This window comes from Phaeoacremonium minimum (assembly GCF_000392275.1).
Source record: "Phaeoacremonium minimum UCRPA7 unplaced genomic scaffold PA7_03_scaffold_371, whole genome shotgun sequence".
In the NCBI taxonomy this organism is placed as follows: Eukaryota; Fungi; Ascomycota; class Sordariomycetes; order Togniniales; family Togniniaceae; genus Phaeoacremonium; species Phaeoacremonium minimum.
Window position 1 is genome coordinate 391,820 of NW_006921275.1, and position 23,086 is coordinate 414,905.

Here is a 23,086-nt window from a genome sequence, read left to right on the forward strand (position 1 = left end):
TTACCCTGGCGGAGGTGTAGAGGAACCTGAAATGAAAGTTAGGTTGTTTTGCTCAATCAGCTTGCCAGGCTGGCCCCAATGCTAAAAGTCATGATGCCTCAACTGTTCTATGGCCAGCCTGCACACCTACTTAGCTATGAATCTATGGACATGTCTGTAGTTTGAAGCAATTCTGATAATATCATGTCATGAATGGGCACTTGTAAATGATACCTATGCATATGCATATGCAGACGGTGAACAGAGCTACTGTAGGTAGGATGGAAGGGAAGTAGGGCGACTCTACAGGCGGAAGTCCTCCTTGGAGAATCCGGTGTCAAACTCCGCCCGTGCATAGAATTAAATTATCTCACGATGCATGTTCCGTGATGGTTCCCGTGCACGCACACTCAGCCTCTCACCGACATTGCCGTCGTCGTGCTCGCCGTCGCTGACGCCGATTTGGCCGGCTGAAGTCCGGTCGATACCGGATGCCCAACAGAGACTACGCGCTGCTGCTATACGAGAGACGATGTTGGGTGATTGTGATTGTGATTGTTCTAGAATCCTACGAAGGAACGGTGCGTCTCCATTTTTATTTTATTTTATTTTTTATTTTTTTGGTGATGAGCTGCTGCGTCTGGCGAAACGGGTACCCGTACCTGCGACCTCGTGTCCGCCTGCCAGCAGCGATGCGATGCGATGCGATGCAATGCAGTGTGCTGTACCCGCTTTATATCCATGGCCAACACGACGGGCTCATCTGATCCGTCCGGTCGAGGAAACATCGACGACAGCTCGACACTAAAGTCTCTCTCTCGGACCCGTCATCAGAGAGAGGGGAGTCTACTCTAGGAGCCCCCTGTGCCGCGATTTACTGCGACTCTAGCACGCAGACTAAGGAATTGGGGTAGGTGTGGAGAAGGCCGGATGGCAGAGGGTGACAGAGCCCCGATCCCCGTTCCCCGTTCCCGCCTGGATCTGGGCCTTTTGCTCTTGGGGGCCAGCACCCTTTTGGGCCTGCGAGGTGGCCTTGGCGCAGCTTGCCGAAGTGTGCTCGAGCAGTCTAGAAGTTCTACGTACCTAATTATGCAGTAGAGGAAGAGGACATGCGTGATTGTTGGAACCCCACCCTGTTCCTAAGAGTGAAAGTGGGAATTGCCATGCCTATGCCATCGTGAGAAAGAAAAAAAGAAAAAAAAAAAAGATATGTAAGTCCGATGACAGCTTACGAGGGCCCTCCTTGCTGAGTTGTCCTTTTCCTCCTGTTTTCCAGTGCAAACAAACATCCTAATACTCTAATATAAGCCATCATCTTTAATTTTTAATTTACTTTTCTTGGAGCCATCGTGAGGGAATTGCATGCTTCCAATTGAGATCAGCCAGATCTGGGCGGGAAGCTACTCGAGTACATTTCTCAGTTCCTCTGCAGATCGTGATATCATTGTCTAAGCCCTCTAAGGGGAAGCTCTCTCTGCCTTACCCCACCAACGATCCCTGAGCTCGAGTCGATTACTACGAACCGACCTTCGTGCACATCAAGCTTCTTTTAAAAAAGCCCTCACTCACGCATACTTACATTTACTCTCCTCCCTCCCTCTCTCCCCCCCCTTCTCCTCCTCCTCCTCCATAATCACCAGTCTGCATCTGAGCCCACCAAGATGTTCTCTCGAGCTGTGCAACGGGCTCTGCACGCCCGCGGCCCAGCCGCCGCCCTTTCCAGAGCTGCCACGGCCACCACCACACGCCCAGCAGTAGCTCCTGCAGCTTCCGCCGCCGCCGCCGTCGTCGTCTCCGGCCGCTCCAGCATCCACACCTCGGCCGTCCGCCGGAGCGACGCCAAGAAGACCGACGAGGAGGCCCTGCAGCCCGGTGCCCTCGCCCGCACAGACGAGACCATCACCGTCGAGTACCCGCCCGACGACGAGTTCCCGCCCAGCGCCCTCGCCGAGGGCCAGGGCCGCGCGGGCGTCAACGTCTACCCCACGCTGGCGACCTTCTCGCTCGAGGGCAAGGTCGGCGTCGTCACGGGCGGTGCGAGGGGTCTGGGGTTGGTCATGGGCCAGGGCATGGTGATTAGCGGTGCCGATCTGGCCATTGTTGACTTGAACAGTACGTCTCAGACAAATCCACTCTCAAAAAATGAGCACAGTAGCTAACGCGGCAATGCACAGAGGAGGAAGCCGAAGCCCAGGCAAAGGCGATCGTTGATACCTTCAAGGCGGAGCATCCAAAAGCCAAGAGGTCAGTCTTCCTCAGTAGTGCTGGACGTTGGTCTCCATGCTAACGATTGCAATTACAACAGGCTGCCCAAGGTGACTGCACATTACGCGGACGTGTCGGATCCAGAGTCCGTCGAGGCGTGCATTGCCGAGATCGTCAAGGCTCACGGCAAGATTGACAACCTGGTGACCAGCGCCGGCTTCACCGAGAACTTCGAGGCCGTCAAGTACCCCATTGACCGCATGCGCAAGCTGTGGGGCGTCAACGTCGACGGCACGTACCTGTTCGCGACCTCCGTGGCCCGTCACCTCATGGAGCGCGAGGCCAAGGGCAGCATGGTCTTCATTGGCAGCATGAGTGGTTCCATTGTCAACGTGCCGCAGCCGCAAGCGTGAGTAGCCGCCCTGAACTCATTCCTACCCTCTCTTGAGAGCCGTCAGAGTGGACATCTTCAGATGGTGCGGATTACGAGCTAACACCAATCCCATCGCAGTCCGTATAACAGCGCCAAGGCGGCTGTACGCCATCTCGCAGCCTCGCTGGCAGTCGAGTGGGCACATGCTGGGATCCGTGTCAACTGCATCTCGCCCGGCTACATGCTGACTGCCCTGTGAGCACCTCCGTATCGATCCATTAGTTCCACCATTTGCTAACCCCGAGATAGCACGCAGAAGATTCTCGACGACAACCCGGACCTCAAGCGCCAGTGGACATCTCTTATTCCGCAGGGCCAGATGGGCTCACCTCAGGATCTTATGGGGCCGGTGACCTTCTTGCTCTCGGACGCGGCCAACTACGTCACGGGCGCCGACCTGCGTGTCGACGGTGGCTACACTGTCACCTAAATGTTGAGCTCAACGAATAGTTGGGGACGTGTTGATAAGACTCATGGCGAGGATGAAAAGCGTGATGATAGGTTATATATAATTTGATGTGGCTGCGATAAGAAGAGCCGAATCTGTAGGTTAGATTAATACGGGGTGCAGTACCGCGGGCGCTGAAATAAGACAAAACTTCCGAGCCGCATTGAGCTGCAGCAATGCTTGCTGTACATTACCAACAGATGTACCGACTGATTGCTCATTAGGTCACCTTCGGGTATGTCGCCCGGGACATCATGCAGAAGCCACCGGAACCAGACCCTTGAAAACATGTCCAAGGCGAGCTTCATAAACGCCTTGGGTAGCGAGCAAATAGTGCTAAACATTGAAGCAATTATTCTTACCCCAAATCACCATAGTAGACCGACAGCGTATCCAGGTGCCATCCAGGACCAACAATAGCACGTCAGTCAAGTGACAGCCGTGAGTGGTCAGTGACAGGGGAAATATGCCATTGCTGAGATCTGTCACGTTGCACAAAGACGTCTAGCCTCGGAACCTGTCATCTGCCATCTAGCACCCACAATCCGGTGGAGGAGATTACCATTCGCAAGCTGGGGCTCGCTGGGGGTCCTCACCGGCCTGCCGCCCTCCTTTCCCCCACGAACCTCCCGTCCACCGACCGGTTCCCAGGAGGCAGGAGCCCCCCGTCGACACCACACCGAGCGCCGGCTTACGGCGCCACCCAAGCCTACCGGCCGTTGGGGTGAGGGGGCGGGTCGGGCCCATGGATGCGACTAGATAATATGAGATGAGTAGCCCTTGTAGGTTGAGGTCTAGCCGGTGTGGTTACACCTCGATGCTTCTGGTTGGAACTCGGGAACAAGGAAGAGATTGTTGGGAACTGCGAGGGCCTGCTGTGCAACCAACAGAAGACACCACCGCTGCAGCAGTATCTGCGGGTGGTGGTTGAACCTTGCGGTGCGTTCACCTCCTAAATGAAGCCACCACTTCTTGTATCAAAAAAGCGACTGACCAATGTACGGCTTTGTACCTGCAGGGCAGTTGTGGTGGTGTTGGTGATGGGAGGCGAATTTGCAACTAGACAACCTCGGAGCTACCGTAGCTGTCCAAGAAATCAAACAGCGTCAACTTTGACTTGGAATGCTGGCGTAAAGACAAGAGATGCATAGTGAACCCATTCTCCAAAGTCGTGATCAATTGTTTACAATGCTTGGGAAAGCTAAGTACCAGGACTGGTTTCGCTGCAATGTGTTGTTCTCGAGCATGTCAACTGGATCTCACAGAAAGCTTGTTCCATCGAGTGTTGCCCCGGTTATGTCGAAGGATTTCGAGCAAATGCCTGGCTCTCGGGCCAGGACGTCACTTGGCGGCTTGCCTGAACCATTTTAGGTCTTCTGAAAGCAGATAACTTTCGGAAAAGCTCAGAAAGTGTGTGCCGTTGGCAGCAGCAAGTAAACATTCCTTAGAAGGTATAGTGCAAGTATCTTTGGCATAACCTCATTGAGCTCGAATTGTGAACACGGAGCAGAGAACTCCTGGTAGATGGCTAGATTGAAACAGTATTCGAATGTTTCATCGACACTTGGTGGGTTGTGATGGCGATCGGGAAAAATCTAAGTGATCATATGATGAAGTTGTCCCGAGACTATGGAATCGGTGTAATAGAGTGCGATGGACGCAAAGTATCTCCAAAGCTAAGTCCCTCAGGCGGTTAAATAACTGTGATAGGTGTGAGTGGACAGTAGGTGACGGGATGCTAGCCTAAGACCACCATAAGCTGAGGCGATAGCAGCAGAAGCAACACGCTCTGAGATATGTCACCCTCCAAATTGCGCCTGGGGAAGTATTGGCATAACGCTTGAGATTTCAGGGCAAATCTACCAAACTTTCGAGTAATTGGATTACCATCACTTTTCCGGCCGATGTTAGTGCAATGCTGCTGCGCAAGTCAGGACCAATAGAAATGGGACAACGCCGAATATCAACGACGTTGCGCTATGGACTTGTGGTCACACGACTTGAAGTATCCCCGCAGAAGGCAGATCAGAAGACCCAGGAGCCGGGAAGACAAGAGTTCACAGCTCCGAAGAGGCAGGGTGTTCTTATGCCTTTGTACGGATCATTGCCCTATCTTACGTACTAAGAATGGGTCGAGAAGAAAGGAATTCGCTAAAGGCGACTGGTGCAACGGATGGCAGCTCTCCGTTTGGCCACAGGCTGGTGATAGTTCGTGGAAAGACATATTGCAAATGAGACATGGCGTCATTCAAGGTCGTGAAAACGGCCAAGTATGAGTTGTAGCGTGGGGATGCCTGGACCCGCCGTTTCGTCCCACAGAGGCGGTGAACAGCCAGGGCATCTACCTTTGAGAATTGGAGAGCTCACGCCAGGCAGCTCTGGAGCCTCTTACTCTAACTGTACATTCGGCACCTGTCCTTGAGAGTTGCTGCGGGATCTGGAAAAAAAGGTTGAGCCACAAGTTGCCTTAAGGAGTCAAGCAAATGTGGTTGCACTCTCTGGCATCTGACAACAAGCTTGTCCCTAGGGAGTCTTTTAACTCAATTGACGAGGCTGAAGTGCCCCCAAGTTCCGAAACTTACCTTGATATATGGAGACATCGTGACGAGTAACTAGCCAACAGCATCCAGCGACTCGGGAGTCACGCCCTAGCGGTACCCCGACGACCCATCTGCATGTAGCTAGCCGGTTATAGGGTCCAGCGCACCAACCCAGGGTGCCTTGCCGATAGCCAAATTAAATGCAGCATCGAAACCCGCTCGACCTAGCTGCCGGGCAGTGGCCCTGTACTGTACAAGTCGCGGACCGGCCACAAGCTTCTTCGATGCAATCCGCTACACATTTTAGACCCAGATGTCGCCGTCATGCGGTACGGGTAACTTGGGATGCTCTCCGCGCTTGCTGACAGCAGTAGGCGGTCTGGTTTTGTCACTCAGCATGGAATCGAAGGAGGAGCCAGAACTAGTCGGAACATGTCGAAGCAAACGTAGCATTCGGGATCAAAGCCTGTAAGGAAACCCATCCTGTGTCATGGGGATTTCCGGGTACGTTGTAGTGACCCCGCCAGCACTTTGTTGTTCTGGAACATAAACCCTTGTCGTGGGGGGCGAAGCGTCTAGACCCCAAATCGGGCATCTGCGTTACTGTCCGAACGGGGACGGGATAAGCTCAGGACAGCTGCCATAGTGGGCTAGGAGATCAGTCTAGCAGGATCGCGCGAGACGAACAGTGGTCAGCTGGGGCAGCCCCTGCTGTAACAGTACACGCAAGAAAAGTATTCTGGTCTGTGACAGCTTAACCTCGTCTCACGATCTGCTAGGGGATCCCGAATCACCACGAAAGCTGTGGGTTTCGAGGTCCATGACAGGCCACTCTTGACCGCTCTTACGGCAGACCCTCGGCGGCGGGTCGGTCCAGCTTCCTAGGAGCGTATAAAGTACCTTGTCGGCCATGCTGGCATATCGCTTTCTGAATGGTCCGTATGTCAAGTTTGCTCGGTTGTAGAACGAGGGCCGAGAGGAAGCGGTGCGGCGAACTCCCTCTTCTCCTCAATGATCGGAACAAAGCGACGACGGCCGACTCTTATCTAAAGTGGAACAATTGGATTCGCCGCCGGGCTCGAGAGTGCTTGATGCGCATGGCTTTGGTGAGAGTAAGATTGACTCTGGATTGACTAGCTTAATCCATATCGAGGCAAAAAGAGGGAAAATGTTACTGCGTGGTTCACGAGCGTGACTCGGTCAGAGGAGAAGGAAAGGCGGAATCTGGGGAGGCAATTACCCTATCTATCTCGAAATGCGTTGTCTGCCATCTGCGTACCGCGTACCTGCCTGCAGAGTAAGGCGGTCGGTCGATTACAGTGGAGCACAGTACACTCTGCTCTTTCCTCACTCCATTACAGTGCTATAAGTGCAAGTGCAGCATCCACACACGCAGTCAGACAGTCGGGACAGTACCCAACTGTACCGCATACATGCGGTACATTCAGTCGAGCATCGCTTCTTTGCACCCATGTGCTCTGCCCCTGCCCTGTCCCTGCCACGTGCGGATACTAATACCTCAAGTCTGGAAACTACGCCGCCTTGCGCACCCGGTCGCGCCGACCACATGCCGAGTGCTGAGGCTACTACGAATTACATTACTATGTAGTAATTATATAGGTATAGTCGATACTATCGACCTAGGTATGTAGTAGGTGTGTGGTGAGTGAGATAGCAATTTCCTGCCTTCCCCGTCATCTCCATCGAGCCTACCCAAATAGTTTAGTTCATGTTGCTTGGCCAGCAATATTAGACTGGGATTTTGGAAGGAGCAATCGAATACCAGTACCTGGAAGGTTCGATGTCGATAACAGACTGAGACCCCAGCGGCGGGAGGCGCTACCTCACTACCTACCTATCCAGACAACCGTCGCTAGAGTAGCACTGCGCTTCTTTTACCTACTGTCATGGCATGGCAGGAGGTGCCATCGATTGGAAGGTTGCGGAGGCGAATAACGTGCTGTGACTAAGGTAACCATGCGCAAGGTAAACTACCCATTAAGCCCGTCCCTTACCTTACCTGAGCTTACATACTGCGTTGGTAGGTAGGGGCGACAGGGACTGGGGGACTGGTAAAGCACCCATCCCATCCCAGCCCAACAACAACAACGTGGAATTGCCTCTGGTTCCCCGCTAGGCTAACGTCAATCGGCGCAATGCCGATTACAAGTCAGGAGGAGGGTTGCTGGATGGAATGGGATGGGAATGCGTGCATGTACTGGTACCGGCAGCGTTGGTGTTAGTCTCTGGGACCCTGCAAGGCGCTAGAAGAGCCTGCTGGAGCTAGGGCCTTTTTAGTGGATGCTAGCGGGCTGGGAGGCTCCCGACTCAGGGAGCCGTGATGCACGCGCAGGCACGCATGGGGCAGGGAGCCACCTCTGTCAGTGTCCTTTTTTTCCTTCTTTTTTCCTCCACCTCCGCCCAATGCTGTCTCTGTCCAGTCGTTTCCTCCTTCCCTTTGGCTTCTTTTTCTTTTCCCATGTGATCGACCTTGCCTCGAGGTATTCTTCTACTCTACCTGGGGTCCCTTCCCGTCTGCCCGTCACTCCACGGTTCGGTAGGCAAGAACGACCGTCACAACCGTGCTTTGCCTTGCCTCGCTCACTTCACTCTTGCCCGGTGTAGGTGTGGCTTGACTCTTGACCTTCGTTCATCAGTGGCTCTCTGCACTCTTGTCACCCCTCTGAGCCAGCAATAAGTCACCGGGATCACAATGATGGTGATGATGATGATGATGGCATTTGTATCGTACATCTCCTCTCATTCTCTCCACCACCGCCGCCCGTAGTCGAATCGAATCAAATCAACTTGACTGGACTTGACTTGGAGCTGGCAGCCAGCGTGTACTTGTACAGTACCCGATATCTGATCTGCTTCCCCTCCCCGGCCCCATCACCCAGTCCAGGTTCTCCTCTCGCTGCTCCGCAGCCGGCATAAGCAGGCCGTCGCCCATACGTCCAGTCTCGCTAATACCCCAATACACACTCGGGGTGCCGTTCACTCTCTGTCGACCTGTCGAGTCGCCAACAAAAAAGAAACGATACCCTGAACGTTACTCCGAGGCAATCTAACAGGCACGCTCTCTTAGACCTGCGTGCCTGAGTTCCCAGTAGAGCCAGGCATAATACACCAGTCCACGGCATACTGATCACCGAAACATCTGCCCCAGCCCCTTCCCCCTCTTCGATTCACTAGAGCCTCACATCGGCCCAAAGCTCCCTCTCGCTCTCCTCCCCAGTGACGTGTACAACTGCCCCGGCTTTATTCCAGCCCTGGCTAGTCTGCAATCTGGTCCGCCATACAGAGCACGGTCTTCCGCATCTATCTTACAGCTCAGCCGAAGCTCTAGGAGGCATGGTAAAGGCACAGCTTCTCTGTCATCCCATCCGAGACCACCTGACCTCGGCAGAGCTTGCAAAAGCCTGACACCTACTCGCTTCACAAAGCCGGAGTCAACTGTACTCCCAGTCAGCATTCGTTTCCCCGCGAGTCACCCTGGTGCGCTCGCTCGGCCTTCCTTGCCTCTTCGGGACCTCGTCATAGCTAACATGAGCGGCTGCGTTCATGTTAGGTAGTATTTCGAGTCACTGTTGAGCAAGGTCGCCCAGGAGCGGAGTATGGTCAACTGACAAGTATCTCTGCGACTATACGGCGGAAGAACGATCTGCTGCCGCCCAACGTCCAAACTGCGGGTCATCGCTTTGCCCAATCTGCGTCCAAGATGGCTATTCCTGTGCCCATGCTCTTGCCCAAGGGTATAGTCGTTAATTCAGACGATGTATATGCCGAGGTAGCAAGCTACTCCGTCGTTCCCCCAGAGAAGATTTGGGAATATTGGCATGGTACCTTAACCGCGAGCTCTTCTTCCTTCAAGTACCACAGTAGACTAACATTGCGCCATAGTCTATACCACAACTTTTCGAAAGCTGATAGATCCAACAGCTCACCGTCTTGAGAACTTTTGGTGGCATGTCTGGGGTAGTGACCGTCGAAACCTAAGCGGTCGGGCTCTCGCCAGGATTTTCGAGGACATATCGAAAGGTCCTACGATTGTGCCACTCAGGGGGCCGCCTAATAGATATGAAGGGCCTCCGGTGAGTTGGTCTTATAGATCATTGCCCGAAACTCGCTAATGGGTCACTTTCAGATGCCCAGTTTCAGTCAGCACGAATCTGATAGACTACACTCGTCCCAGCTATCGAGGCAAGCGCGGCTACAGTCGGGCAGATCGCCAGAACCCCCTAAAGAACACACTCCGTCCTCATCGAGGCCAGCTCCCCTTCATCCAATCTTGAAGAAGCCTAGAGGACCTTCAACGTCAGGTCCCAGGCCGACGGCAAGATTTGTATCACCACCAGGTTCGGAAGACGAAACGTCTACTCTTGGAGAAGAGCCTTCCTCGACTAGCACAGCAAACACTGGCATGGAAATGCGGCCATCACCGGCTTCGGCATCGCCTGCAAAGATGGAGAAGAGAGGAACACCAACAAAGAAATTTGTTGTGTCAACGACTGCTTCCAAAAGACGACCTGTGTTACCAAGGAGGCCGAGTTCACAATCCTCGACTGGATCCGATCCCGGTTCAAAGGAGGGGACATCCACTGGATCACGCTATACGGGATCTCACCCATCGATACCTACGATCGCTGAGCATACGAATCGGGCTCACGTACCTAGATCTCACGGGAGTTCAGCGTCCCCTCTCAATACAGAGCAACAACCAGGACTAAGTGCCAAAGCAGCTGGGAAAAGGCCTGCCACCAAGGCTCAGACAGAAAAACGATTGACTCCTAGAAATTCTTCTCATCATGCAGAAAATCAGGAGCGGCCCCTTGTCATTCAACCTTCGCCAACAAGGCAGCCAGCTCTTCGGGATTCTCCATCAGAGCATACCAGGGGAAACATTCAAGCACACGATCCCGTTCGAACAACGGTCGAAACTAGCCGAGATACCACACCACCGGAACTCTCCCCAGTACCAACAGATGATCACGTTGCACCAATCATGGCCAGATCAAGCTCTAATATTGAATCGCGACGCCCTCGTGAACTCACGCCTGGACGTCCTCCACCACGCGGGCTTCTTTCATCAAGTGTTGCTGCGACGTCTGACGTTGCTGTCCAGGGTACCTTCGACTTTGAGAACCCAGACCCGTCTAGTATTCTAGGGACGACTTTGCCTGAAGAAACAGGCTTGTCTGGCCTGGTATCAAGACCGTCGACAGCATCGCTGCTTGAAGCCAGGTTTACTCCAACTCAGCCCAGCCCAACGCCCGCTGTGCCGCTAGGGCGCTCAAAGAGCCAGTTGACTCTCCTCCTCGAACGCGAGAAGGCTCGGGTTGGTGACATACGCCCGCATAGAGACAAGAAGAAAGGCGAGGATAAAGATAAAGATAAGAAGTGAAAGACTTTATCGTACCCCTACGGTTGTAAATCTCACTCGAGCGATGTACTTAGTATTTCTCCGTTTTGAGACCGACGGCAATGACACCGTGCCGTTGAGCAGGCGAAGGCAGCTCTGGAATGATCCAAGATCTCAGACTTGCATCTTTTCCGTCGTGATCTGCTCTTCTAGAGTTCATAAGACCCTGGATAAGAGAAGGAGTTGTCCTTTCTTGTGCATTTCGACGGCGTTATGGTCAGGTAGAGCTCCGAGGGCCCAAGAGGTCCCGAGTCCGGCATTGCCATTGAGCGAAAAGGCGTTTATCTGTCACAGATCTACAAAATATATAATTATTTGTTTTAATGAGTGCGATTTGAGACACTGTACTCGGACCTGTGATGATTGCACTGGCATTACTGCCTTTTTGGCGATTATGAGGACACCAGGAGCCCCTGAGTTGCTATGCTGACTCCTATGTCCCTGAGTTGATCAATGTGTGTGCCCTGACTGGCGTATGAAAGCGAAGAAAATCAGCCTCGAACTGTGGCAAGCTGAGGTACATTCAGCTGACTTTCCGCGGCGAACAGGGCATCGCAATACCGCGTGGACTTTGCTATTCTCAGGCAGTGGCGGCCCTGTCGTTCAGTGACATTCTCACCATGGTCTCTCAACCAACCGGGGTGAGGGTGGGCAAACGAGAGCGCCTCCAGTCCAGGGTCCGGAGACCAGGTCAGACTAGCCAACGGCTGGGCCTAGTGACTGCAACTTGCTTCTTTGCTTTGCTCCAGATCGTCTGCCTGCCAAAAAGCAAAGCAGGCCGCCTCAGATGGTTGCAGGGGCTTAAGAGTGTGCCGAGCCGTCGCTAGGGAGCGAGCGGCTGGCAGACGTGCTTGCTTGCTCGCCGGGAATCGCCAAGATACAGCAGTGCTGATGGGTTCGACCTTGTGGTTACGAGAAAGAAATTGAGAACCGTTCTGGGAAGGTCGGGCAAGGCTACCTCTCTATCAGCCGAGTCGCAACAAACCACGGTGGTGGTGGACAAGGAGAAGAGCGGCCCAGAGGTGCAGAACCCCCACCCCTTCAGCCTACCTGCTATTTCCTATCTAACCTTGCAGCACCACCTTAACAAAGCCCCTATCCGGCCGGTAACGAGATGGTAACGAATGGGGCACCCCACGCTCCCAACCTACTCCAACTTCTCAGTTCGGCTCGACCTACCAGGTATCACCTCCATTACTCCAAGACGCTGACCTAGGTACTACCTAGGTACGTTGCTAGACAGATGGACCCCGCGCGGCGGCGGCGCGTGCTCAGCTCCAACACGGCGTAGCGTACCTACTTAGCAAGTTAGTCGGTGTAGCGTGGCGGCCCTAGCCGCACCGTACCGTACCGTACCGCTGCTGCTACTGCTGCTGAGCGAACCCTTCCCTCCCAGATGATCTGCGAGATGGCAAGTGTCTAGGATCGTTGTCTTGGGATGGGTGTGTGAGATGTGATATCACGAGCTGTCCCCTTCTGAGGTGTCTCTACAGGTGTCTTGTGTACCGGTACTTGTGCTCGTTCACAGGCATCTTGCTCAGGGATGGACGCTGTCATTCCTACCTATCCGGCGCGCCCGCTCATGCATCCCTCCCTCTCTCCGTGGAGGTAGGTCTGCGTCTACTTATCTCAACAACGGCTATCCTGGGCTACATTCGGCACTGACGCATGACCCTTCTCACCATCCTCTGTCTGCACCGCCTGGGCTTCACTCCCAACTCTTGCCCCCGCCCGGTGTTCTGTGCCCCTTAGCATCCGCTCCAACCACGCCCTCGAATGCCGCCCATGTGCTCACTGCATGTCTGCGTGGTCATATGCTCCGTGCTACATACGCCTTCCAGCAGGCTGGCCAGGCTACGGACCAATGGCTTTCTCAACCACAACACCTCCCATGTAGGGTCTGTGATCCCTGACACTGACCTATGCTATCTATCTACCTTACGTCTATCTGTCTTCCTTACATCCTGAAGACCCCGAATTTGGTGGCGCCCGCCCTCACGTCGTTACGACCTGTCATGGCGGCCCGTAGACCTAGTCCAAGGTAGCGGCGGGTATGCTGGGGTGGAATGACGCCGTCGTCCTGTTAAGCGGAAGAAAAGCCATATTAGCACAGTAGACGGTATTTTCAAGCAGATCGGGGTCAAGGTGATCAATCGGTCGTAGAGAAGTGGTATTTCCCTGAGACAAGTCCCGATAGAACCACGCGCAAACTATGCGTCGGCCATGAAACAAATTCGTGAAATGAAACTTACCCATAGCCTAGCAGACGAGTACACGGCGTCGCTCTCGCGCTCAATACGCTCCTTGAGTGCCGGGTCGACCTTCTGCCCAACCGTCTCCATGACGGCGGCCAGCTGCTCACCGCCCATGACGCCGATGCGCGCGTTGGGCCACATCCAGAGGAAGCGCGGACTGTACGCCCGGCCGCACATACCGTAGTTGCCGGCGCCGTAGCTGCCGCCCACAACGACGGTGAACTTGGGCACGTCGGCGCACGCCACGGCCGTCACGAGCTTGGCGCCATTTTTGGCGATGCCCTCGCGCTCCGCGTCCCGGCCAACCATGAAGCCGCTGATGTTTTGCAGGAACACGAGGGGGATACCGCGCTGAGCGCACAGCTCGATGAAGTGGGCGCCCTTGAGCGCCGAGGAGCTGAACAGGATGCCGTTGTTGGCTACGATGCCGACGCGCTGGCCGTAGATCGAGGCGAACCCGGTCACTAGGGTGGTACCGTAGTCGCGCTTGAACTCGGCGAAGGCGGACCCGTCCACGATGCGAGCAATTACCTCGTGGATGGGCAGCGGCCGTCGGAGGTTGGTTGATGCAATGCCCAGAAGCTCCTCAGGTGAGTACAGAGGTTCTGCAAACGTCTGCGACGGTGTGACACCTGTCTTCTGCGGCCAGTTCAAATTGCTCACGCACCGCCGTGCAAGCACAAGTGCATGCGCATCGTCGACTGCCAAGTGATCGGTCACTCCAGATACTGACGAATGCATCTTGCCGCCGCCAAGCTCTTCCGGACTGACAACCTCTCCCGTAGCTGCTTTTACAAGTGGAGGTCCGGCTAAGAAGATGTGCCCTTGATTCTCAACGATGATGCTCTCATCACTCATAGCGGGCACGTATGCACCGCCCGCCGTGCAAGGTCCCATTACCACTGATATCTGTGGAATGCCGGCTGCAGACATGCGCGCCTGGTTGTAGAATATCCGGCCAAAATGATCTCGGTCGGGGAATACATCTGACTGATGCGGCAGGTTGGCACCGCCAGAATCCACAAGGTAGATGCAGCTGTAAACTCACATGTAAGCCCAAGCCAACGAGGAGACCAGCGAGGTACGTACGGTAAATTATTCTCCTGCGCAACAGCTTGCGCCCTCAAGTGCTTCTTCACCGTGATAGGGTAATATGTTCCGCCCTTGACTGTGCTGTCATTCGCAACAATCACGCACGTTACACCCTCCACCACACCAATGCCAGTAATGATACCGCCAGAAGGGACTTCCGCCTCCGGGTACAGCTCATGGCCCGCCAGCGGGCTCAGCTCCAGGAACGTTGTGCCCGGGTCAATCAGCGCCGTGACCCTGTCGCGCGGGAGCATCTTCTTGCGCGCGAGGTGCTTCTCCCTCGCCTTCGCCGGGCCGCCCTTCTGCACCGTCCGCGTGAGCTCCGCCAGGCGCGTCATCGCCTCCCCCATGGCCCGCTCGTTCTCCTTGAACTCGTCGGACGCCGTGTCGACGTCGCTCTTGATCGTCGATATGGCGCCGGCCTGGTGCGCCGCCGTGAACGTCGCGACCGTCCGCCGCCACGGATGCGGGTGGCTGCTGGCACTCCCGACGATGCGGGGAGAGCTGAGGGCTGTGCGTCGGCATGGTCGAGCCAATTGCCGGGAGAGAAGGGCGAGCTCTCGCGAGCTTCGTGATAACGACATTTTGATGTGAGTCCAATGCCTTCCCGCCGCTACAGGATAGTAGCAGATGAAGAGAGCAACTACATCTGTCCTCTATTGTTCTTTGAGGTCAGGGGGAGGTGAGACTGAGAGTCTGGTGGCCGAGGTGACGTCTGAAAGCAGGCGGGCCGAGGAAAGCCGCAGCAAGCCGCCATTGGAATGGACCCCCCTTAAGCCGAGCCTGGGGTAACCCCATACGTCTTACAGCCCGCAATTCAACGGCTCTCTCTCCGACTGTTCGGCGTGGAGAAGAGGAGTTTTGTCTTTCTCTTCTAACTTTCTAACTATAAGCAATATTCAGGATGGCTAGCTTGAAGGCATTCCGACCGCTTGCTCGCACTGCAGCGCCGCTGGCGCGCCAATGCCTTCTCCGACCCGCGGCTGGAAGCGTCCAGTATCAGCAATGCCGTCATGCGTCCAACAAGCACCCCAAGGGCTTTGAGCCGCCCTCGCAGGCCGAGCTCGAGGAGCTGCGCGAGCGCGTGCAGGAGTTCACGCGGCGCGAGATCCCAGAGGAGGTGGCGGCGTACACGGACAAGTCGAATGCCTTCCCGGAGGACATGTGGGCGAAGCTCGGGGCGGCGGGCTTCCTGGGGATGACGGCGGACGAGGAGGCGGGCGGGCTGGGGATGGGGTACCAGGCGCACTGCGTGGTGATGGAGGAGCTGAGCCGCGCGAGCGGCTCCATCGCGCTCAGCTACGCGGCCCACTCGCAGCTGTGCGTCAACCAGCTGCAGCTCAACGGCAGCCCCGCGCAGAAGAAGAAGTACCTGCCGGGCCTGGTGGCCGGCACCAAGGTCGGCGCGCTGGCCATGAGCGAGAGCGGCGCCGGCTCGGACGTCGTGAGCATGCGCACCGCCGCCAAGAAGGTCGACGGCGGGTACCTGCTCGACGGCACCAAGATGTGGATCACCAACGGGCCCGACGCCGACGTCATCGTCGTCTACGCCAAGACGGAGCCGGACGCCGGCAGCAAGGGCATCACGGCCTTCATTGTGGAGACGGCCACGGAGGGCTTCAGCTGTGCGCGCAAGCTGGACAAGATGGGCATGCGGGGCAGCAACACTGGCGAGCTGGTCTTTGAGTCGGTGTTCGTGCCCGAGGAGAACATCCTGGGCAAAGTCAACGGCGGCGTCCGCGTGTTGATGGAAGGGCTGGATCTAGAACGGCTCGTGCTCAGCGCGGGCCCCATTGGCCTCATGCAAGCCAGTCTGGACGTCGCGCTGCCGTTCGTCCACACGCGCAGGCAGTTCGGTCAGCCTATTGGAACGTTCCAGGCCGTGCAAGGCAAGCTGGCAGACATGTACACCAAGCTGCAAGCCAGCCGGGCCTACACATATGCAACCGCCCGGGCAGTTGACGAGGAAGGCATCATCCGGACGCAGGACTGCGCGGGTGCCATCCTGTACGCGGGCGAGAGAGCAACCGAGTGTGCATTGGACTGCATACAAGTGCTGGGCGGCATGGGGTATGTAGAGGAAATGCCAGCTTCCAGGATATTGAGAGAGTAAGTCCAGCTTTCAATTACGTCGTCTGCCTATCGAGCTTATACTAACTACAATGCCTCAGTGCGAAGCTTTACGAAATCGGCGCTGGAACGTCTGAAGTCCGGCGCATGGTCATTGGAAGGGCATTCAACAAGGAGTATGCAAGTTACAGCAAGTGATCAGGCATCAAATACCTAGTCTGTTTCTTCTTGAGCATCATGAGGCGTTTGGCGACATTTGGTGCGGTCTTGTGATCGTCGGAGTAGGTAAAAGCGCATCTGCGTTGTAATTGGACAGGGGGGCTAAGGCTTTCTACCTACACATTCAATTAGAATCTGTCGCTTCTTCACCGTGGCGAATACCTCATAAGTGCGGCCTTTCTTCAACTTTTATTGACTTGTCTCTTTCATGAATACCCCCCGAAACTTCTCCGCGATCATCGCCACAAGCCTTGCGCACCACGATCAAACACTCAAAGCTGAAGATGCTCTCAATTAGGCAACTAGGATTCATATCACACATGTTGTGTATAACAAGATGACGTCTTCGATCCCAAAGTACAATACATTTGGAGCTGCAAGTAGGGACAGGAATGCAGCCCCTTCAGCTATCAAGTTTAAGCATGTTTTCTTCCGATTGGTGATTGGCCCTAGAGATTCCTGTTCCATGAATCCGAGAGTGAAGACGATTCGGGTGGCTTGCATCTTGGCTCTGTGTAAACAGGCACAACGGCTGCTTGTCTGACTCGAAAGTCACCGCTAAAGGGCAGAGAAACAAGATAAGTGGCCAGAGGGCCCTTGTTGGTAACATTTGGGAGGGCAACTGGCGCCAGAAGTGGGCAATTAAATGACAGTTATAGCTCCAGGGCCTCACCGTTCCTGTGCTGTGTCGCATGCTGACTCGATTGTTTTCTGAAAACCGGTGAAAGGATTGTTGACCGGTCGCCCAAGCATACGTGGTAGAAGGCTCCACTAACAAGCACAGTCATGTTGCCTCGTCTGAATTTGGCCGCGCACAACTTCTGTATCAGAGAGATGACAAGTCAAATGGGACCACTTGACTTCAAGGCAGTGTGGGAGATAAAGAGATGCCCCTGAAGCACAACAGCAATCGATTTTAACCCAGACACAACTCTTGTCTGATCACAAACACTAGTCATGGCTATCACAAAAACTGTCAAACGGAGCTCCAACAGTCACTCGACCAGGGAAGATGGCGAGGATATATGGCTGGCTCGGATGGAGCGTTCGAAGATATTTCATCCGGATGGTTCAGTCAAGACGTTGAATACTGCCAGTGTTCTGGAACCGACTATTCCCCGAAACGGCACGATGCAATTGGACTTTGACGCGATTGACGAGAGCATGGTCTGCCATGACAGTCCATCCTTTACAATCTCCTGCGGGACAGTGACACTTGACTTCAAGGCGTCCAATGTCCTTCTCATATTCAATCAGAAGCTCCAGATCTACCAGCTCCCCAAAGGTCGCAAGGACATTGGGGAGGACTTTGTCTCAGCGGCGATCCGTGAGACGTATGAAGAGACCGGCTACCGCGTGGAGCTGCTGCCACTCCTGGTTGGAACACGAGCAACTATCCCTCCACACCACATGAAAGGACCAGCTCCAGCGAAGAAGGTTGAGGTGGCTACAAATATGCTGAACACAGAGCCACTGGCAATGTGCACATATCCCGACCCACAGACCGAGTCTTCGACTCCAGTCCACAAAATGGTCTTCTATTATGCTGCAAGGCTAGAATCCTCCGAGATGTCACCAGAGAGTGGAACGCAGAAGAGCCACGAGCGTATGATCAACGCCTGGGTATCGCCATCCAAGGCCGTGGATCTTCTGAGATTCAAGGCCGAGAGAGATGTTGTTAAGAAGGCGGTAGCCGATGCAAGAAATAGCGGTTATGACATCCATCTTTGAGCTTCGCTCAATGGGCGCTTTCATACAGAAACAGCTAAATACGAGCGGTCTGCCTATAGTGCGGATGTAAGGTGCAGAGCAACCTACGTACCGGCCCGGAATCACAATGCGAGAATGTGCTCGGCTTCTGTGCCCTTATGACACATATTGCGCGCCTGATCGGTTCCAAGAAGGAGGTTGAGGTTGAGATTTGTTGTTTAGAGTTTCGAGTTTAGGAAAGGAAGGAGAAATGGTGCATGCCAGCTTAGGGAGAAATAGTTTACTCGCCCAGTCATGGAGGCATTCGGAGGAGCAGGTTGGTCTGATTCGTTGGCCGGCAGTGAGGTCGCGCTCCATTCCTCCATACCGAGATTGCGCGCGTAGGAGGACGGCCATGCAGCTACCTTGCCTGCAGACGCAAGGAACATGGCGACAAATGCAATTTGTTCTTCCCGCCCGAATTGGGTCTGGCTTGATTCCAAATGTGGTTTGTTGGTGATTTGAAGTGCATAATTCCCAAGCAGCTTGAAGAGTAGCTTCAAGAGCTAAGCTTTCTTGCTATGGAGCCCGCTCTTTCCCCAATTTGATTAGGTGTTAGGCGCCTGCCGCATGCCCACAGGAACAATAAAGCCAAGGGGCAGGCTCGGTCCGCCCTTCTTAGGGGGGTAAACCTGCAAATATGGATATGGAGCCACATCCACTCTTCATATATATTATGCGATCAATCTACAGAAGTCCAAATACATCATCGTGCACCTTGAAATATGCCTTCGAAGTTTCATGTCATTATAGAAAAGAACCAGCGCTCGAGAAGGCAGGATGGAGATTTGGACCTCCTTCCAGTGAGAGACTACGGGGCGGCAACTGCACTTCCGATTTGAAATGCCCCGCACTACGTCACGAATTAGAGAGAGCAAGAGCTACCCCGCTGAGACTCGCATCATCGATAAGGAACATTGCTTGCGGGCAGTCAATAGCTCCGAGGTAATGCATCGAAAACGTCTGTATGATGCGAACTTTCGCTTCTTGCTGTCTTACGTGTAATTGCGCCGAGTGACTTGTTGACCATCCTCTTTCGTAAGCCATTTCTCTAGTTCAAACGATCCAATTACGTCCATAGATCGCTATGCCATCCACCAACAAACTGCCGACTTCATCTGCATCAGCGGCTTTGCGAAGCATTTATAAACCCCACCCGCCCACTACTTCTGCCGTGTCTGCTGTTTCAACGTCGCATTGTGTCTCAAGAGGATTACACAACTGCTCTCCAAAGCCGCTATCGTCAATTCAACCCCCAACAAAGACACTCAGCAAACCGTTCTCGACCCAGCCATTCAAAATGTCGACCATGAAGGCCAGCCATGGCCACAATGAGGCCTGCTGCAACATCCCGCCTGTCGTCAGCAGTGGCTACAAGGCCAAGGGCTCCTATGAGGAGATTGACGGGAAGAAGACCTACGTGACTGGCTCAGCCAAGGACGCGAAGAAGGGAATCCTCATGATAATGGATATCTTCGTATGGGCTTTACTCCCGAAGTCGCACGACATGGCGCATGTAGCTAACCTTCTCGATCTCGACAGGGATTCTTTGATCAAACCGTCCAAGGTGCCGATATCCTCGGCTTCGGCGACGACCATAACAAATATGCCGTTTTCCTGCCGGACCCTTTCGCCGGCGAACCGCTGCCCATTGAAGTGTAGTGCAACCCATCAGACGATGTACATCCAGCGCTGACCTGTCTATCGTTAGGTTCCCTCCCGACAATGAGGATAAACAGAAGCAGCTAGGCGCTTTCTTCGAGAAGAACAGCCCTCCCAGCTTCGCTGCCAAGGTTCCTGGTATTGTCAAGGCAGCTCAGGAGAAGTACCCCAATATCGAGTCTTGGGGTATCATTGGCGTGAGTATCTGTCCGAAATCAGAACGTAAAGTATCATCATGCTCATATATCGTAGTACTGCTGGGGTGGTAAAGTCGTATCGCTCGTGACGAGCGGTGAAGACAACCTCTTCAAGATTGGTGCCGAGTGCCATCCCGCCATGGTGGATCCAAAGGAGGCCAAGGGGTAAGAGGTTCTCTCCCGAGTCCTTGTCACCAGATATTAATATTTTCGCTACAGTATCAAGGTCCCCCTCATCCTGTTAGCATCAAAAGAAGAACCCGCAGACACAGTGAAGGAGTTTGAGGACACACTGAGCGTTCCCAAGCACGTCGAGACTTTCAAGGACCAAATTCATGGCTGGATGGCTGCCAGGTCCGATCTCAAGGACCCGCGCGTACAGGAGGAATACACACGCGGTTACAAAACCGTATTGGACTTCTTCGCGAAGAACTGGTCGTAGTCCACTTGATCAACGATGTTTGTAGCACGTAATAATGAAACTATTCTGGTGAAATAACCGAGACGGTCAATTTCTAACAGGGAAATATACTTTCATTTTCTGCAAGTTATGCTTTGCAGATCGCTTACTAAAGATCTATATCATAACAACCTTTCATCCTCAGCAACATAAGCTTCCCTCAACCTACAGAATTTCTCCGTAACGCCCGGTCTAGAGTTTATGAAGTCCTCAGACTGACCTCTTAGGCTGAATCATGGCCAAAGAAGTAGCTATCTTCGATGATCGTTTTCCTCTACCAGATAGCCTTATCAGATCTGGCTACTGCTCTATCGCATAACTTGCTTTGCAATATTTGTCCCGGTGCCGTTTGATGTTATCCTCTCTGTACTTAAATGTTTTGGAACAAAGGGGGCAAGTGTATGTACGCCCCAAGTGCACCGTGTCATTGTGCCGCTGCTGGTCCCTTTTGGAACCAAAGTACAGATCGCAGTGAAAACAGTGAAACCTTTTGATGGGTGTGATTCTTCGTGACAGCATCGATCAGACGATTCTGGATGAACAAAGGAAAAAGGGGATCTTACCGCGGATTTGTAGCCAAGGGGCTAACGTTATCTTCAATAGCGAGCTTTAGATCTGGAGACTCCGTGACTATTCTTGGTTCAACAAAAGACTTTGGGCTCTCGGATAGTGAATAGACAGTCTCGCCATAGCTTGTCGGTGATGTTCCTTGCCTTGAACTGTCTAACTCGGGGACGTGAAATGACGACGAATGGGTGGCTGTGTCTGGTGAATATGCGGGATTCATAGACTCTTGAAACTTGCGGTGAAGGTGATTCGATAGAGGGAAGACCGGCATATCCCAATCGAGCGGTTGATAATGTTCATGACCGGATTGCTCCGGAAGGTATTCCCATCGATCATCCGCTCCAGGGTCATCTAAGTCAATCGGCCACACAACGCTGCTGCTCCTCCAACCATATTCAGTCTGAGCAGGGATTGGCCCTCCCTCCCACCATCGCTCTGATTCGTATGGTAATCCATTTTCGATGAGCCTTGGGTTGATTCCAGTGAGCTGCAGGCCGGCATTGTCATGGTTCCATGGGAAGGTATGTCGACTATCTTCTAATGGACAACCGCTCCACTGATTTGGTACCAATAGATGAGGAAGATCAGATGATGTCGCCTCTGGAATAGATCGACTATCTTGGTTCACAGGGAAATCAGAACTGGACTGTGAGGTCATGGTCAGCGATCAGCAATCGTAACCGACAACCGTAAAAGCAGAAGTATAGAGACGAATATAAAAAAAACAGGTGGATCCTGAATCAACATGGAAGGGATCCAGAAGACCGAAATCGAAACGCAAAGAGACCACGATATTAAGGAACGTTGTTTAATTTACGCACAATTACCGGCAGTCGTTAGTCTGAAGGGAGCCGGATTGCCACGGAACCGTTACCATGTACGTGTAGGGTGAAATTGACCTGATGAAAATGGAGGAAAATGGATGGGGTCGGAAAGCAAAGATGCTCTTATACCTGCCAAAACGTGACGCTAGCGGAGAGCCCGTGGCTTCCTGAGTCCAAAGGATCTGCAGTCCTCACGGCCAGTGATTGCCCCGGTGTGCATGCATGCGTGCCTCGTCTGCACACGCCAATAGGATCGTCTTCACCATTCCGTGTTTATCGAGGTTGCCGATTACAATACTGCTCAAAACTTATGTTTATCTTCCTTCCATCTTTGCTCCTCGTTTAATCTGGGACTAGTTCTGCATTCAAATTGTTGAGGTAAGGAGGCTCTCAGACACTGAGTCGTTTCGGGCGATAAATTCTTGAGGAATAGATCAGCCTGCGAACGCAGGAGCATGTTGGGTCATACTTTGTTTGAGATATGCAAGATGTTCTGTATAAGCATATCAAATCATGGACAGATCAATACACTCGAAGAGGGCGGGAAAGCATATTCCGCTTCAAGTAATTTATAAGTTTATGGGCTCAGCCTTACGTGTTATAGATTCCTTACCTCCTGTCTATTTGGACGCATCGGATGGTGGAAACGGTTTGTAAAGCTGGATCAATGCTCCAACCCTCGTGAATAAAGACACGATGTTGAATTTGAGGACTACAGGGGAGGAAAGACGAGAACTTCATTTGTTTTTCTTGAACGCAGCGCTCGACGTCATGATATCAAGATCACCTCAAGGACCAAAACAAACGGTGTTAGTAACAGAACGAGATAACGGTGCCGGCACAGCCGATGAGTGGTTTCACCATTACAATTTCAAGAAAGGCATTTATCAAAGTCATATTGTAGCCAGCTATAAGTCACCGCTAGAAGGATGGCATCGAGCGTGAAGCGTAGGACCTGAAGGTA

At 53.5% G+C, this 23,086-nt stretch overlaps 5 protein-coding genes across 5 annotated transcripts; 4 read left to right on the top strand and 1 right to left on the bottom strand.

Annotated features, from left to right (window-relative positions):
- Positions 1–1,640: 1,640 nt before the first annotated feature.
- On the top strand, positions 1,641–3,047 carry UCRPA7_4886 (putative d-arabinitol dehydrogenase protein; the record flags this gene model as incomplete). Its single annotated transcript, XM_007917437.1, has 5 exons — positions 1,641–2,091; positions 2,154–2,223; positions 2,285–2,593; positions 2,696–2,812; positions 2,867–3,047. The coding sequence occupies 5 exons, from the start codon at positions 1,641–1,643 to the stop codon at positions 3,045–3,047; spliced, it is 1,128 nt and encodes a 375-aa protein (XP_007915628.1).
- Positions 3,048–12,984: 9,937 nt separating this feature from the next.
- Positions 12,985–14,958, bottom strand: UCRPA7_4887 (putative methylcrotonoyl- carboxylase beta chain protein; the record flags this gene model as incomplete). Its single annotated transcript, XM_007917438.1, has 3 exons — positions 12,985–13,107; positions 13,280–14,318; positions 14,372–14,958. The coding sequence occupies 3 exons, from the start codon at positions 14,956–14,958 to the stop codon at positions 12,985–12,987; spliced, it is 1,749 nt and encodes a 582-aa protein (XP_007915629.1).
- Positions 14,959–15,278: 320 nt separating this feature from the next.
- Positions 15,279–16,642, top strand: UCRPA7_4888 (putative isovaleryl- dehydrogenase protein; the record flags this gene model as incomplete). The annotated part of the gene is made up of 2 exons (XM_007917439.1): positions 15,279–16,483; positions 16,546–16,642. 2 exons carry the CDS (start codon positions 15,279–15,281, stop codon positions 16,640–16,642), a joined length of 1,302 nt encoding a protein of 433 aa, XP_007915630.1.
- Positions 16,643–17,794: 1,152 nt separating this feature from the next.
- UCRPA7_4889 (putative nudix domain-containing protein) lies at positions 17,795–18,394 on the top strand (the record flags this gene model as incomplete). Its single annotated transcript, XM_007917440.1, has 1 exon — positions 17,795–18,394. One exon carries the CDS (start codon positions 17,795–17,797, stop codon positions 18,392–18,394), a length of 600 nt encoding a protein of 199 aa, XP_007915631.1.
- Positions 18,395–19,712: 1,318 nt separating this feature from the next.
- Positions 19,713–20,713, top strand: UCRPA7_4890 (putative dienelactone hydrolase protein; the record flags this gene model as incomplete). The annotated part of the gene is made up of 5 exons (XM_007917441.1): positions 19,713–19,889; positions 19,955–20,070; positions 20,124–20,271; positions 20,327–20,436; positions 20,491–20,713. 5 exons carry the CDS (start codon positions 19,713–19,715, stop codon positions 20,711–20,713), a joined length of 774 nt encoding a protein of 257 aa, XP_007915632.1.
- Between the last annotated feature and the right edge of the window lie 2,373 nt (positions 20,714–23,086).